The sequence below is a fragment of the Pseudophryne corroboree genome, chromosome 3 (genome assembly GCF_028390025.1).
Source record: "Pseudophryne corroboree isolate aPseCor3 chromosome 3, aPseCor3.hap2, whole genome shotgun sequence".
Classification (NCBI taxonomy): Eukaryota; Metazoa; Chordata; class Amphibia; order Anura; family Myobatrachidae; genus Pseudophryne; species Pseudophryne corroboree.
Genome location: NC_086446.1, coordinates 86,104,269 through 86,119,953, shown reverse-complemented (window position 1 = coordinate 86,119,953; position 15,685 = coordinate 86,104,269). Strand labels below are relative to the sequence as shown.

The following is a 15,685-nucleotide window of genomic DNA, read 5'->3' as shown; positions in this document are numbered from 1 at the left end:
TTTTCATACAACTCTGTAATTTACTAAAAAAGTGTATTTCACAAACACTGCCGGCAATAGCCAAACACTGCCGTGAAAAAATACAAATCGTAAAAAAAAGCAGTTTTAAAACAGACCTGCATTTTTTTACCGTGTTCTGATAGTCATGCACGGATCCATGATATCCGTGCATGGTTATCAGTGGGAAATGATGTAAAATTCGTAAAAAAACCCAGCCTCGGGCTCTTTGAGCCGGTCCTGGTTGAAAAAATATGTGGGAAAAAATGACTGGGGTTCCCCCATATTTAATCAACCAGCACCGGGCTCTGCGCCTGTTGCAAAAAATACGGGGGACAAAAAGCGTAGGGGTCCCCCGTATTTTTTACACCAGCACCGGGCTCCACTAGTCAGAGAGATAATGCCACAGCCGGGGGACACTTTTATATAGGCCCCTACGGCCCTGGCATTAAATCACTAACTAGTCATCCCTGGCCGGGGTACCCTGGAGGAGTGGGGACCCCTTAAAGCAAGGGGCCCCCCCTCCAGCCACCCAAGGGCCAGGGGTGAAGCCCGAGGCTGTCCCCCGCATCCATGGGCTGCGGATGGGGGGCTGATAGCCAAGTGTAAAATAAAAGAATATTGTTTTTTGCACAAAAACTACAAGTCCCTGCAAGCCTCCCCCGCAAGCTGGTACTTGGAGAACCACAAGTACCAGCATGCGGGGGTTAAACGGGCCCGCTGGTACCTATAGTTCTTCTGCAAAAAAAATACCCAAATAAAAACAGGACACACACACCTTGAAAGTACAACTTTATTGCATACATTCCGACACACACATACTTACCTATGTTCAGATGCCGACTCGGCCCACGTCTCGACATCGATTCCAGGGTACCTGAAAATAAAATTATACTCACCTAAATCCAGTGTGTCGTGTCCTTTTTTAATAATCCACGTACTTTATTTTACACTTGGCTATCAGCCCCCCATCCGCAGCCCATGGATGGGGGGGGGGGGGGGGGACAGCCTCGGGCTTCACCCCTGGCCCTTTGGTGGCTGGAGGGGGGGACCCCTTGCTTTAAGGGGTCCCCACTCCTCCAGGGTACCCCAGCCAGGGGTGACTAGTTAGTGATTTAATGCCAGGGCCGCAGGGACCTATATAAAAGTGTCCCCCGGCTGTGGCATTATCTCCCTGACTAGTGGAGCCCGGTGCTGGTGTAAAAAATACGGGGGAACCCCTACGCTTTTTGTCCCCCGTATTTTTTGCACCAGGACCAGGCGCAGAGCCTGGTGCTGGTTGATTAAATATGGGGGAACCCCAGTCATTTTTATCCACATATTTTTTCAACCAGGCCCGGCTCAAAGAGCCCGAGGCTGGTTTTGCTTAGGAGGGGGGACCCCACGCATTTTTATTTCAGCCTTTAAACTATTTTTAATTTTTTTAAAGATGCACAATGAAACCCTGCACGGATCTCACAGATCCGGCCGAGTTTTATTGTTTTAATGTCGGCAGTGTTTTACTATTCACTCCCGTAAAACACTGCCAAAAAATACGAATGACATTGACATCGGAAAACACGAAAATGAAAAATACGGCAACTTAGTAAATGAGGCGTAATAAATTCAAAAAGTTGCAAAATCACACATTCGATGTCTTTCGTGATGAATCTCCCTCCAAATCGGCACAAATACGAATTTTAGTAAATAAACTCCATTGTATCCCAGAAGCTGGTCGCTTGAGTTGTTCAACTCACAATAGTAACATATAAGGACCTTCAGCCCAATTAAATAAAATATAAAGATATAACACAATAAGATAGCAAATTATCAGCATAAAAGATCGTATAATCAGGACTCACCGTTTATTATTGCCATAGTGACTAAACACAGGAAGTGCAGAATATAAATATCTCTACATTCATCTGCCTCTGACATATGTTCTGCCTCCTTGAAACATAGTGGCCAATCACACTGCTGGCGGAATACTGATGGCAAAAAAAATGCACCTGTCAGTGTCTGGACTCCATTAGCCGGGAACAGTGGATTTAAATTTATCCAATCATAGAGGATATATATGGTCATTGAACAACCAGCATAGTCACATTATTAGGACAAGACTGCCAATTGAAATGGATTGTGTATAGCAGCTAGGCAACACCTCGGCAATCAGTGTTAGGCAACCAATGCAGTCATATGAGTTAAATAATCTGCCAGGGTTAGCATTGGGTTTGGCCATTCTGATGGATTGTATATATTTGCTAGGCAGTGCAGTCACATGGTCGTGAGCCCCCAACAGAAACGTGAAATGAAGAGTAAATCACATTCTTTATCATTCACATAAAACTCTATATAAGGACCTTAAGCTCAATTAAAATACAGTATGCAAAGAACACCAGTATAAAAAATAAAAGATCATATGATCAGAACTCAATTTCTGTTTATTGTTGCCATAGTGACAGGGTTGGCTCGTTTAAACCAAATGCTTTAAAAAAAAAAAAAAAACTTTTTTTTTTTTTTTAATATGCTGTGACTACAGGCCCCACACCATGACTTCTTAAAAATAGCCTTTTATAAGGGAATCCCTGGTATTATTCTACATTCTTGTTGCTTGTGGCCTTCATCTAAGTAAGCTGAACCAATGCAGTAAATCACACACACAACAGAGATATAGGGGGTCATTCTGACCTGATCGCATGCTGCCATTTTTAACAGTGCAACGATCAAGTCACTACTGCGCATGCATATGCACTGCAATGCGCAGGCGCGTTGTACGGGTACAAAACGGATCATTGCTGTGCGATGAATTTAACAAAGAATCCATTCGCACAGCCGAATGCAAAAAGATTGACAGGAAGAAGGCGTTTATGAGTGTCAATGTTTTCTGGGAGTGTTTGGAAAAACGCAGGCGTGTCCAAGTATTTGCAGGGCGGGTGTCTGACGTCAATTCCGAGACCGGACAGGCTGAAGTGGTCGCAGCGGCTGAGTAAGTTCAGACCTACTCAGAAACTGCACAAACTATTTTTGTAGTGCTCGGCTGCACAGGCGTTCGCACACTTGCTAAGCTAAAGTACACTCCCCAGTGGGCGGCGACTAGGTGTTTGCACGGCTGCAAAAAATAGCTAGCGATCGATCAACTTGGAATGACCCCCATAGGGAGGTGAATCAGATAAGAGAGGTGTTAAATCCCCCTAGTATCAAGCTTCTCCCCCAACATTCCCATAGGACAAGAAAAAACCATAGTTAACACTCACATTCTTAAAGAGTAAACAACACCAACACATTAAACAGGCAATACACAGAAAACACCTCATGGTTTAATCTTCATGTTTACTTCAATTCAAAACCTAATGTATTTCCTGTTATAGAACAACTTCTGACTGCTCAATCATCTTCAGCTAGTGTAGAAATATTTTTTTCTTCTTTTGGTTAAGTTCATTCGAAGCTTCAAAACAGACTGGGAACTGAAAAGGCAATCTAAACTAGTGTTTTTATTCAAAATGTTTCATTCCAGTGACCTATCAGGTGCTAATGCTTAACTCCCTTCTTTTTTTGTGTTTGTACGTTTCTCTGAAAATTACTTTTGCATGTTTTAATTATATTTCTGCAGCGGGGTACACTGTGTTCCACAGGAAAACATTGGGGTGTAGAGTGGATCTTGATCCAGAAGCACCAACAGGCTAAAGCTTTAGGCTGGCCCAGGATGAATTGGGGCCTCCTTTGTAAACCCTGCCTCCAGGCACTGTGAGCTCCGTTTCGAGTTGGTGCCTGTAGCAGCAGGTCACCTAACAGGAGGGTTGTACTGGGCAGCCCTGAAAAAGCTTTTTCTGACAGTTAATTTCTTCAAAACTGGACTGTCAGTGCTGTATGACATTTTGACACTTCAGTGCTGCAGCTCCATTACCTCTTAAGTGGCGTTGCATACTCCCGCGGCTCAGTTCCCAGGTACTTGCGGCGGAGATGCTACGGCTTTAGGCACACAGTCACAGACACTCTCCAAGTTGCGTGGCTGCTACGGGGAGGAGCTAAGAGGGTCCCCAGGTGGGACCCGCCACTAAATCTCATTCCTGATCACAGTCTAGGGAGACGGACTGCGACGCTGGTGTGGACACTGTCAGCGAGCAGGGACCCCACTATAGCCGCCAGGGCATAGGAGTACAGGTCGGGTGTACTATCGCCCTGGTATCCGGTTGATAGATAGACAGTGTCTAGTTAGACAGTCAATAGATAGACACCATATGTTAGACAGACATTAGGTCAACAGGGTCAAAATGTCGACATGAAAAAGGTAGGCAGTACAAAAGGTCGACAGGGTCAAAAGGTCGACAATGTCAAAAGGTTGACATGAAAATGGTCGACATACAAAAAGATAGACACATTTTTATTTTTTTTATTTAACATGTTTTTGGAATATTTCATACCTTCTCTATCCATGTCGGCATAGAGTTGGTTATAAACCTTGTGGCGAGCACAGCGAGCCACCGAGCCCAAAGCGTGGCAAGCGTATGCCTTTCTACAATTGGGGGTCCCAGATGACTAGAAGTCGGCTCCCCCACCTTGGGATCCCCCAGAGAGAGGCCTACCCTGTCATGCGGCAGGCTTGTCAGTTTTGAAGCAGGCTGACAGACAGCCCAGGCCCATTTGGGTTTGGAAGTGCAAACCTGTTTCGGGTACGCCTGACCTTTTGCTTTTCCCTGAAGGACGAAAGGGAGTACTCTTAGCCTTCGGCATCGAAGGAGTAGTACTAGGTAGACATGCTGTTTTAGCAGAAGCTAAGTCAGCCACTATCTTGTTGAGGTCTTCTCCGAAAAGAATGTCTCCCTTAAAAGGGAGCACCTCCAGGATTTTCTTAGAGTCCAGATCCACAGACCAGGACCGTAACCAGAGAATCCGGCGAGCCAAAATCGTAGTAGAAGCCTTGTCCGCCAGAATACCGGAATCAGAAGCCGCCTCCTTAATGTAATGAGAAGCTGTGACAATATTAGACAGACATTGTCTAGCATGATCAGGAGCGTTGGAAGGCAACTCCGCCTCCAGCTCCTGAGCCCACGATTCAACAGCTTCATGTCGCTGCAATGGTGGGCCTATGCGCAGCACCAGTTAGGGTGCAAATTGCCTTAAAACAACCCTCCACACGCTTATCCGTCGGTTCTTTCAGAGACGTGATGGTAGTTACCGGCAGAGATGAGGATACCACCAGCCGCGCTACCTGCAAATCCACTGGTGGGGGTGTTTCCCAATTTTTACTTAGCTCCGCTGCGAGCGGGTAGCGAGCCAGCATCTTCTTGTGAGGCGTGAATTTCTTTCCTGGATTTTCCCAGGACTCCTGACGTATGTCAACTAATGGTCAGAATAAAACTTGTTTAACCACTTTCTGACGTTTAAACCTGTCCGGTTTCTTAGGGGCAGCATCAGGCTCCGGGTAATCAGTAATTTGAAGAATGGTCCTGATAGCCTCCAACAAGTCAGTAACATCCACCTGTGAAACAGATTCTCCATCAGAAGCGTGGGGTCAGTATAAACGCCATCCTCACCAAACGAGGTGTCTGGGACGTTGGTGGATTGTGAGGAAGTAATGGCGAGGGTTAGACTTCTGAGTAGTCAGTGATTGGTTCAATTGCTGTAACTTAGCGGATAGTTAATCTGCCCATGGCGGGTTAACCGCGGGGACCATAAACGGTTGAACCGGCACAGAAGGTCCCATAGGGAGTGTTAGTCTATTTACCAGTGTATTCAATAGCATGGTGAAGGTAGCCCAAGGTGGGTAATTTTGAACCCGTTGCTACGGTCCCACTTGGGGGTAAGGATCCCCCAGAACCTGAACCCTCAGCTGCTAAGTTTTCCTTAAATGTGTCTGCAGTGTCATCACCACGCAATGTGGGATCAGCCCCAGCACCATTGCCCTTTGTAGCAGACATATCCGAACGCTCAATGCAAGGCAACACATAACAATATCAGCAGTACAATACCTGAAAAGAACCCCCTGTGTAGTGTATCAGCACAAACAGGGAATTCAAGAGGTATATGGTGACTAAAAATCACAGAGAAAATACACAGAGTATATCCTGTGAACTACCTATATTAAATGATAAACCTGACGCACTTAGCCCCCTCAGGTTATAGAATATAGGGATAGTAATCTGAGTGAGATACACAAAATGAAGGTCACACAGCAGCTATATGCACACACACATAGTCACATTGTACAATGCAGAAATGATGACATGCAATAAAACTGCACTGGACTAGCAATACAGAGTAGTACTATGAATAGCTATACTCTCAATAGATATAATAATGCACAGTAAAGACTGGCTGTATATCACAGGGTACTTGTACTACATAACCCTGACTAAATGCACTCTTTCTTAACACTGTCAGCAGACATGTAGAATACTTTAGTGTCCTGTAAAATGCACAGCGCTGACATGCAGGCGGCTTTACAGAGGAGGATTTGCCCAAAAAGTCCCAGGATCAGCTCAGCTTGTCCTAATAGCACCCAAACGCTGACAGGGAGTGAGATATGCAGCTCCAGGGTGGGAACATTTACTCTAAATGGCGCCCTGGGGCTGTGGAAGGGGCTACAGGTCAAAGCCTTATCCCCCTGCTGGACTTCACCACCGGGTTCTGTGGGCTTATATAAACAGTTTATAAGAGAAAGCCCACCTGTGCCCTTGCCCTGGTGGTTTAGTGGGGTCCCTGTACTACCACAGTGTCCCCACCGGGCGCGTAGGATCGCGATTTATAGCGGGACCAGCTTACCTCCTCCCTGAGTGCGGCCACGCGATCCAGGAGAACAGCGGTCGTGTGTGTGACTAACAGGAAGAAAACCGGAGCCTCCACTGTAAGTACCCGGCAACCAGGGCGCGGGAGTATACAGCGCCGCTGGGGGAGGTGATAGAGCTGCAGCAGGAGATGTCTGACTGACATCTAACACAGCTCTGCTGCAGCCCTTGAAGTCTTCATTTTCTTTTAAAATCTTCTTCTCAGGGCTGCTGGAGCAGCCCCCCTGTTGTATGCCTTCTTACTGCATGGCACCAATTACAATATTTGAGCTCCTGTGCACGGAGGCAGAGTTATAGAGGAGGCGGCGCTATGCATTCTGGGAACAGTTAAAGCTTTGAGCCTGTTGGTGCCTCGGATCAAGATCCTACTCTACACCCCAATGTCATTCCCTGTGGAGCCCAGTGTACCCCGCACCAGAAATATATATATATATACACACACACTGTATGTACTGTGAATACATTTATATTTATTAAAGTGGCATATAGGTAAAACGTCTAGCAATATCAGTGATCCAATATTGTGATGGGGCAAATACCAGTCAATTCCAGAACTGCCCAGGTGCTCCTGTCCTGGAGATCTTATATTCCATAGATGTACAGTCCTGTTTGCTGCTCCTCTAGAACCCAGTTTAATGTGCAGCTCACTGACCAGAGTGCACAAGATCCGGTGCTTATACAGCTGCTGTAATATCCAAATGCCAATTAGCCAGTCCCGTATTGCTGTTGAATGGACCTGGATAATATATTACCAACACACCCATGGAGATGTAGGTGAACCCCAACCTCTGACCGGTTTTTAAATCTATATGGAAGCTCTCTCAGATGTGGGCCTGATTCTCACACAACCACAATATTCCCATAAATGGTCGATGTTTTTGAACTGCGCATGCGTCTAAGTGCACAGTACTCCTATGCCCCATGGTGGGTACATAGAAGTTGCAGTTGTGATTGACACACAGTCTCAGAAATGTATTGGGTGTTACTAGGCAGTGACTGGGAGATGGCTGTTCTGATGCACAGAGATGCACTGTATGATGGGCGTCTTATGGGAGTGTTGCAGGCAAAGAGTGGTCACACCAAATATTGATTTGATTTCAATTTCTCTTCTTCTCATTCACTTTGCATTTTGTTTACTGATAAAAAATAAAACTATTAACACTTCTATTTCTGAAAGCATTCTTACTTTGCAACAGTTTTTCCACACCTGCCTAAAAGGACTGCCTTAACACCCCTCCCCCACAAGTGCATTGGACACTGCTCCTACACCTGTGCAAGTCCTAGTCCTGGGAAACCAAGACAAATACCCCCAGTGGTGCTGATTTTCAATGCCTGATGGCGCTAGCAACAGAGGGATCACGGTTCACTAACTTTAGCAACCATATTGGAGGGGAAAAATGCAAGTAAGACTGCCTCAGCAAGTTTTGGGTCTCCAAATTAGGGACTATGACCAAACAGAATTTAGATGACTGAAGATTTCAATTGCCCAACACCAGCATCCCGAAAATTAGAATGCTGACAGGGTAATTATTTTACCCCTCTCTTGACCCCCCCCCTCTCCCCCCCTCCTGGGGTGGTGGCTAGGTCTAAGACACCAGGGGGTGGCAACTAGGGCTGACCTGGGGTGGGGAGGGGCGTCTACGGCTACCCCTGCCCCGTTTAGTGCCTAACCCTAATCATTCCGGGTCCTAACCCTAACAGGGGCCCCAATACTTACCTTCATGGTGTCAGCAGTCAGTGTTCCAGCGCTGGGATTCAGAGTGGTGTCAGGATTCCGCCATCGGCATTCCAAGTGCTGGGATGCTACCCGCATCCCTATGTTATGTATAATGTATTATTCTAGTTAGGTTTCCAATGCATGCGTAATTTGCAATATTTACATAACTGCTGCAACTGTTTCATGTCTCATCAGCTCATGAATATTTTATGTATCTTATGATATATAACAATATTTGATTTTCTTTTGTAAAATAGTTTTATCACTAAGTGCCTGTGTGACATTGCTGATGTTTAACAAGATTTGATTTATCTGTAAAACATTTCCAACAATCAGAACACTGAAACGGCTTCTCCCCCGTGTGGCTTTTCTGATGTCTATCCAGATGATATTTGCATGTGAAACATTTCCCACAAGCAGAACACGGAAAGGGCTTCTCGCCTGTGTGACTCCTCTGATGTTTAGAAAGATCTGATTTCAGTGTAAAACATTTATCACACTCCGAACACGTAAACGGTTTCTGACCTGTGTGAAATTTCTGATGTGTAACAAGATTAGATTTTTGTGTAAAACGTTTGCCACACTCAGCACACGGATATGGTTTCTCACCTGTGTGAATTCTCAGATGTTTAACTAGATTTGAGTTCTCTGTAAACCATTTCCCACACTCAGAACATGGAAATGTTTTTTCACCTGTGTGATGTCTCTGATGTCTAGCAAGACTTGCTTTATGTGTAAAAGATTTCCCACACTCAGAGCATGGAAATAATTTCTCACCTGTGTGAATGATCAGATGTTTAACAAGACGTGATTTCTCTGTAAAACATTTCCCACACTCAGAACATGGATATGGTTTTGCACCAGTATGCGTTCTCTGATGTCTAACAAGATGATATTTGTGTATAAACCATTTCCCACACTCAGTACACAGAAATGGCTTCTCACCTGTGTGAGTTCTCTGATGTTTGAAAAGATCCGACTTGTGCGGAAACCATTTCCCACACTCGGGACACGGAAAAGGTTTGTCACCTGTGTGAGTTCTCTGATGTCTAAGAAGTGATTTCTTTGTGAAACATTTCCCACACACAGAACAGGGAAATATTTTATCCCCTATGTGAGCGGTACTAGATGTAGCTGTTTTGGAATTATTAGGAGAACATCGCTGATGCTCCGAGGGATCAGATGATATAGCTGCGCTGTGAAGCACTGGATGTAAATTTAGGGTAATGGTTTTTTTTCCTGGAGAACCTTGTGTGATGTTATGTTGTACATTCAAATCTGGAGATAAAATTAGACGTCCCTCAGATGTTTTCATGCTTGTACGTCCATCTGTTGGAAACAAATGCAGGAAATACAGTTTTACTTTTATATAAGAAGGAACTTATGTCCATACTATTAACAAGTTCAAGAAATATGATTTATGAACAGATAAAACTTTGGATTAAAATATAAACACAACCCCATGGCATAGATCTGGCCACAGGAACCAGCGTTCATTCTAGCACCCTGCACCTTTCAAAACGAGTGCAGTTCCTCTTTCCTGCCTGGGGTATCGCTCTCTGCTCTGGTGCTTTTCAGCACATTCTGGTCTGTATTTTAGTGTTGTGATACAGAGCAGAGTGTTCAGAGAAGCACCAGAGCAGAGAGTGACACCCCTGGCAGGAAAGAGGAACTGCACGTGTTTTGAAAGGTGCAGGGTGCTAGAATGAACACTAGGAACATCCAGATTGCTCAGCCACACTCAACACAACTTTGGTGAGTAATAGTTCCCAAGTATACACCCTGCCGAGGCAGCACCATAGGACAGGAAGCCTCATTAGCCAGTGTTACTGTCCAACAGTATTGTTCATACAGACATTGCACTTACACAGACACACTGGAGACATGACAGTGGGGTAGATATATGTGGGATACCTAAGCAGAACATCCGGTCGCTACATCTACACAACTCGGTAGTTCTTCTGATGGGCACACAGGGAAGAGATAACAGTGAAGCAGCCTTTTTATGTTTCCTTCTGCATAATCTCAGGTAGCCAAGCTCTTAATTTATGCTAAAGCTGCCTTGGAGAAAATAAGTGAAAGAGAAGGAGAGCAACACGACAGAGCAACACAGAACGATGATGGCACAGAGCAGAGGAGAGGATCACAGCGAGGCAGGAACATGTGATGGGTGAAGACAATCATAATTTTGCCCTATTACTGCAGTGTTACCATAGAGAAAATGTCAATGAAAACATTCAAGCATGTGTAACAGGCAGAATGTTACACGAGTAGTGCACACAGAGGATCATGGGTAATGTCACACAGGGCCTCATTCTCTTGGTCACTGACTGAATCACCATGGTGATATCCCTTCTACTGATGTAAGAGAATCACCATAAAGTGTGTGCAGCAGGTTAGCTAGTAGCACACAATATGTATGAGTGGAGGATTCTAATACGGGGTCATGGCTCCTGGCTCCCACACTGGACACACACACAGACTAATTAGTTTATGCTGACAAGAGGAGGGTGTATAATAAGATTTATCTGTCCTATATTTGAGACACTGCCAAACAGGAGGTGTAGAAGGTGCTGCGAGGAGTTGGCACATCAAACTAAACATGTTTGAACCGCATCCTCCACTCTACATCCCATCAATCCCTATGGAGCCAAATTCTGTGCCCTTGGAGTGGACATCATCACTGTATAGGTGCAGGAGAAGCTTCAAGAGTTTTTGCTTTTTTTATTTTATACTTATTACTAGTTCTCTGTGAGAATCCGCAAGCCAGTTCCTGGCAACTGAAGTGTCCCAATCTCCTCTATTTTGGGGCCCAGATGCTACAGTTTGCCGCTGGCCGCAATGTCTGCCGCAAAGCCTGCGTACTGCATGCTGGGAGCCTTGGCAGGAACTACAGCGAATCACCATCTCTCTCACTGTGACGGAGACAGGGCTTATGGCAGACCCCTCCCTGGCGCTGCATTTGGCAGTCTGGAGGGTGTGTGTCAGTGAGGAGCACACAGTGGGGACTGGCAGACATTTCAAACAACACTGTGCCTGGTGGAGCTTGCTTTCTAGCATTGCTGTGCTGTGGTGGCAGTTACTACATAGGCTGGTACCCCCTTGGTGAGAAAAGCCTTCTCCTGGCTGCATGCTAAGCTTCATCGTGGACCTAGTGAACATTCTTGTGCATCCTATTTGGATGAGATATCAAAGATTTCTCTCCACTTTGTCATGCACACAGTAGCCTCAACCCCCTTTGCCACCTCCACCTACTCCCCTCCATGGTCACAAAAGATCTCACAGGAGATTGACTCAGAACCACCCTGGGTTGCATATATGCAGAAGAATATGGCCGTAATGCCTCCTTCGCTGGAGAGACTGTGGGAAGCCACGTTAGGCACCCATTATGGCCTTCCAAATCCAATTTGGCACTGGTGGGGGATGCTGAAGGTCCTGCAGGTTGGCAGAATGATTCTGCTAGTAGGCCCAATGTTGAGGATTGGATTGTTCTTATCCGTCATTCCCTGGATTTTGAGATCCTGACGGAACCTGCAGCTCCAGGATTTTGAGGTCCAGATGGAACCTGTAGCTCTATGTTTAAATGAACTAAGAAGAAATGACTGACGTCTGTTGAACGATGCTGAAGAACCCTTAAAGAAATGAGTGATGACTTGTGAGCAATGCTGTGGAACTCTGAATGAAGAAATGAGTGATGACTGGTGAACGATGCTGAAGAACACCGAGTGAAGAAATTAATGATGACTGGTGAACGCAGGGTAACTCACTGTGAAACTGGAAGCACAGGAGCACAGTGAGCTGAGAGACACGATGTGAAACTGGAAGAACTGGAGCACAGAGAGCCACACTGTGAAACTGGAAACACTGGAGCACAGAGAGCTGCAGCGTGAGTCTGGGGGAAGCTTGTGTAGCGACGATACTCAGGCGCTGGGGCTTTGCTCGGTGTCTCCTTTTAAACTTCCCGCTCTCCTCTCATTGGCAGGGGGAGCAGTGATTGCGTCACCGGTCCACCGACCACACGTGGACGCTGGGCGTAATGGCGACGCTCACGGACCGGGGAACCGCCGACGGCTGTGCTACCTGCACACCGGGACCCAGATGCCAATGGGAGGGAAGCTGCTTCGGAGACCCAGCGCACACGGAGGCCTCCGCTCCGAGGCTGTGACAATAGTGATCTTATAAGGGATGAGTAGAGGTGGTCTCCAAATTGCTCATCCAGTCATACTTATTTCCGTAGTTAGAAGAGTCCCTTTAGCAGACACAGGTCTGATAGATACAGATATATATTATTTGAATCAATGATAGATCTCACAGAAGTAAATGCTTTGATTGCCTTTCATAGCATCTAATATAGATATACAGCCATTGGCTCTCCGATGGCCAATTCACCAAGGCTTTTTTAAGGCACTTTCAAGTAACTAGAGAGTACAAACACCATGAAGAAAGAAACTCTTTGGCGATGGCAGAGAATACCAAGATTATTGGTTGAGCAGAGACATATGTTTCGGCAACATCGGCAGTCTTCATCCCAAGTGTAGAAAACTGAGAAGCTGATTATCTCAACTGGCACGCAGTTCATCCTGGAAAGTGGTCCCTACACCCAGAGGTTTTAGGTCAATTGGTAGAGTACAACAGAATCCTGGCGCCTCTGTTGAACAGAAAAAATTGTATTTTCAATTGGTAGAGTAGTGGGGTCTGCTAGAAGTAGACATGTTGGCTTTTGGCTGAACAAGGTAGAGCTGGGTGGAGCAAGAACCAGGGATCCTCAGCCAGTCCTAATAAATGGTGACACACCTTGGCAGTACAATCTACAGTAGGTTTCACATGGCAAGAAAACTGATAAGACTCCAAAATCTACCACAGTTTGGAAGATTTACATTTCTTTGTAAGAATGGAAAAAGATACAGACTTCAGTGTTTAGGTTGGCTTGCCTCTTGTCGTTCTTTCCAGATGGTTTGTAAAATGGATTAAAACTTTCCTCGCTGAAGGTTTGGCTCTCCATTTCTTTTTTCCATAATGGAAGTCCAAATATGTCTTTAGGGTAAGGTGCATGTCCAACCATCTCATGTTGTACCAGTGGTGCCTTAAGACCTTAATTTGGTTCTCTTAGTGTTAGAAAAACCATCTTTAAATAGCTTGATTTGGTGGACACTACATAGAAGGTATCTTTTCAGTTGACTAATTCTTCTGCCAGACAAGTGTCCAAATTGGGGGCCCTCTAGTGTAGCTTCATACACTTGGTTATCCACCATTACAGAGATTTCCTGTGAATGGTTCCAGATTTCACATATTTCAGGACACACCGGCACTGTGCCAAGATTTGGCCCTCGGTAGTGATGATGACTTTGCACTCCTGGTTGTGACTCTGGCCTTGTGGATAGATCAGCTTTCTTGAGGAAGACTCATAGGGCGAATTCAATTGTTATCGCAACCCTGATCTTCCGTCTAAAGTGGCGGGAGATCACGGGGCGTTATTTAATTGACCCCATATATCGCATTATACACGGGTTAAGGCGCGCAAAGCACCTACACCCGACTAAAATAATGGGCGCAAGCGTGAAAAAACATTTGAATCTCTCCCATAGTCTTCTCATCTTTCATGATACGCACAAACAAGGTTGGGTCAACAGAAAAGTAATCAGTTTACAGATAGATCACGGATACTATTCACCAGAAGGACCCTGGGGCAGATATTTTAAGCCTGGAGAAGTGATAAAGCAGTGATAAGTGCAAGGTGATAACGCACCAGCCGATTAGCTCCTAACTGCCATTTTTCAAATCTGTAACGACTGGCTGGTGCGTTATCACCTTGCACTTATCACTGTTTTATCACTTCTCCAGGCTTAATACATCTGCCCTGTTCCCTTGCATATTGTGGCTCATTCTATCAGATCGGTGAGCAATTTTACAAGTACACTGTGTTTGCGGCTAGGGGCGCCGGTTTTCCATGAAACATTTTGAGCACAGCTATGGCTGACTGAACCTTCCCCTGCAGGCACCTATGGAATGTCACCAAGATCGGCAGTATCCCCCAGATAGGGGGACAGAGGATTTTTGGTGCTCTCCGTTAACACAGTTTCTCTTACGCCATCTGGGACACTGCGCTCGCAGCCTTTGTTGTGCACTTTATGTTTGTTCATTATTAGGTTTCAGTGTTTAAGCTGGCCTATGGCTTTATTAAGCTTGAACTGAATTCTGATTGGCTCTGTTGGGGCTGCTTGGATGTAGGGTGGAGAGCTTAGTTTTGAACAAGTTTAGTTTGTGCCAGCTCCTCGTAGTACCCTCTACACCGCACGGTTGCCCCTGTCCTCCAGATGGAGAAAGAGAACTGGATTTAACGAGGCGTACCAAAAGCCTTTTATTGAGTAACAGAAGAAGGAGAATATGTGACTCTCTCTGTAATAAGTGATTATTACTCACCTGGGCTGATATCTGTAGGGATTTCCTCCTCCTTACACTGCTGATCACCTCTCTCATATGTCTCTTCTTCTTCCTCTCTAGCTTCTATCTTAACATTACTCAGATCTTCACCCTGATAAAGCCACAAAATAAAAAAAAAATAACACTTTAGTAAAGGCTGATTTCAGCAACTGAAATCAGAACAGGTCGGGTCTTCCAAATCCGTAGAGACCTGAAAACCGGAAAACACCAGCCCTGTAGTCATGATGTGACCCGTAGTCATGACGTCACTCGTGTCAAGGACCAATGACACCGCAGCCATTTCCTCACCGCTAGCCGTTCGTGGACCCGCGGCCGAACACCCCCAGCACACGCCACTGATACGTATTCCAAAATCCAGAAAAATCCAAAAGCCAGAATGCTTTGGGATTCTGGATATGGGAGACTCAACCTGTATAATAGCAATGTGTAAAAAACACACAGCTGCTCTACAGATCACATCGTGATATAGTCACTTTGATATATTGGCGAGACCCTATATCCCACCTACCTGATCCTCCTGTAGGGTCCTGTGAGCCTCCTCTGTACAGTCCTGGGAATAAAGAGGACGGGGACATCTCTCTGGGGTATCTCTGTTACTGGGTCCATCTGTAGGAGACACACAGTGACTGAGGACATTGTGTATATAAGGTGTGTGTTCTTTAACCTAAGCAACCCAATATCTTAATTTACATAGTATATAAGGAGGCATCTCTTATGTTCTGACCTTATATGTTCTGACCTTGAAGTTATTTCAATAGAGCAATAA

The 15,685-nt window shown here is 45.4% G+C and overlaps 1 protein-coding gene across 1 annotated transcript in view; it reads right to left on the bottom strand.

The window, feature by feature from the left end:
* Nucleotides 1-7,211: 7,211 nt before the first annotated feature.
* The window catches only part of LOC135057193 (zinc finger protein 569-like), a 150,030-nt gene continuing 141,556 nt past the window's right edge, over nt 7,212-15,685 (bottom strand). The window contains exons 16-18 of the mRNA XM_063963089.1: nt 15,428-15,525; nt 14,899-15,010; nt 7,212-9,807 (exon numbers count right to left, since the gene is read on the bottom strand). Coding sequence (XP_063819159.1) covers nt 8,744-9,807; nt 14,899-15,010; nt 15,428-15,525 — 1,274 coding nt within the window. The 3' untranslated portion in view covers nt 7,212-8,743. The remainder of the gene's footprint in view (nt 9,808-14,898; nt 15,011-15,427; nt 15,526-15,685) is intronic.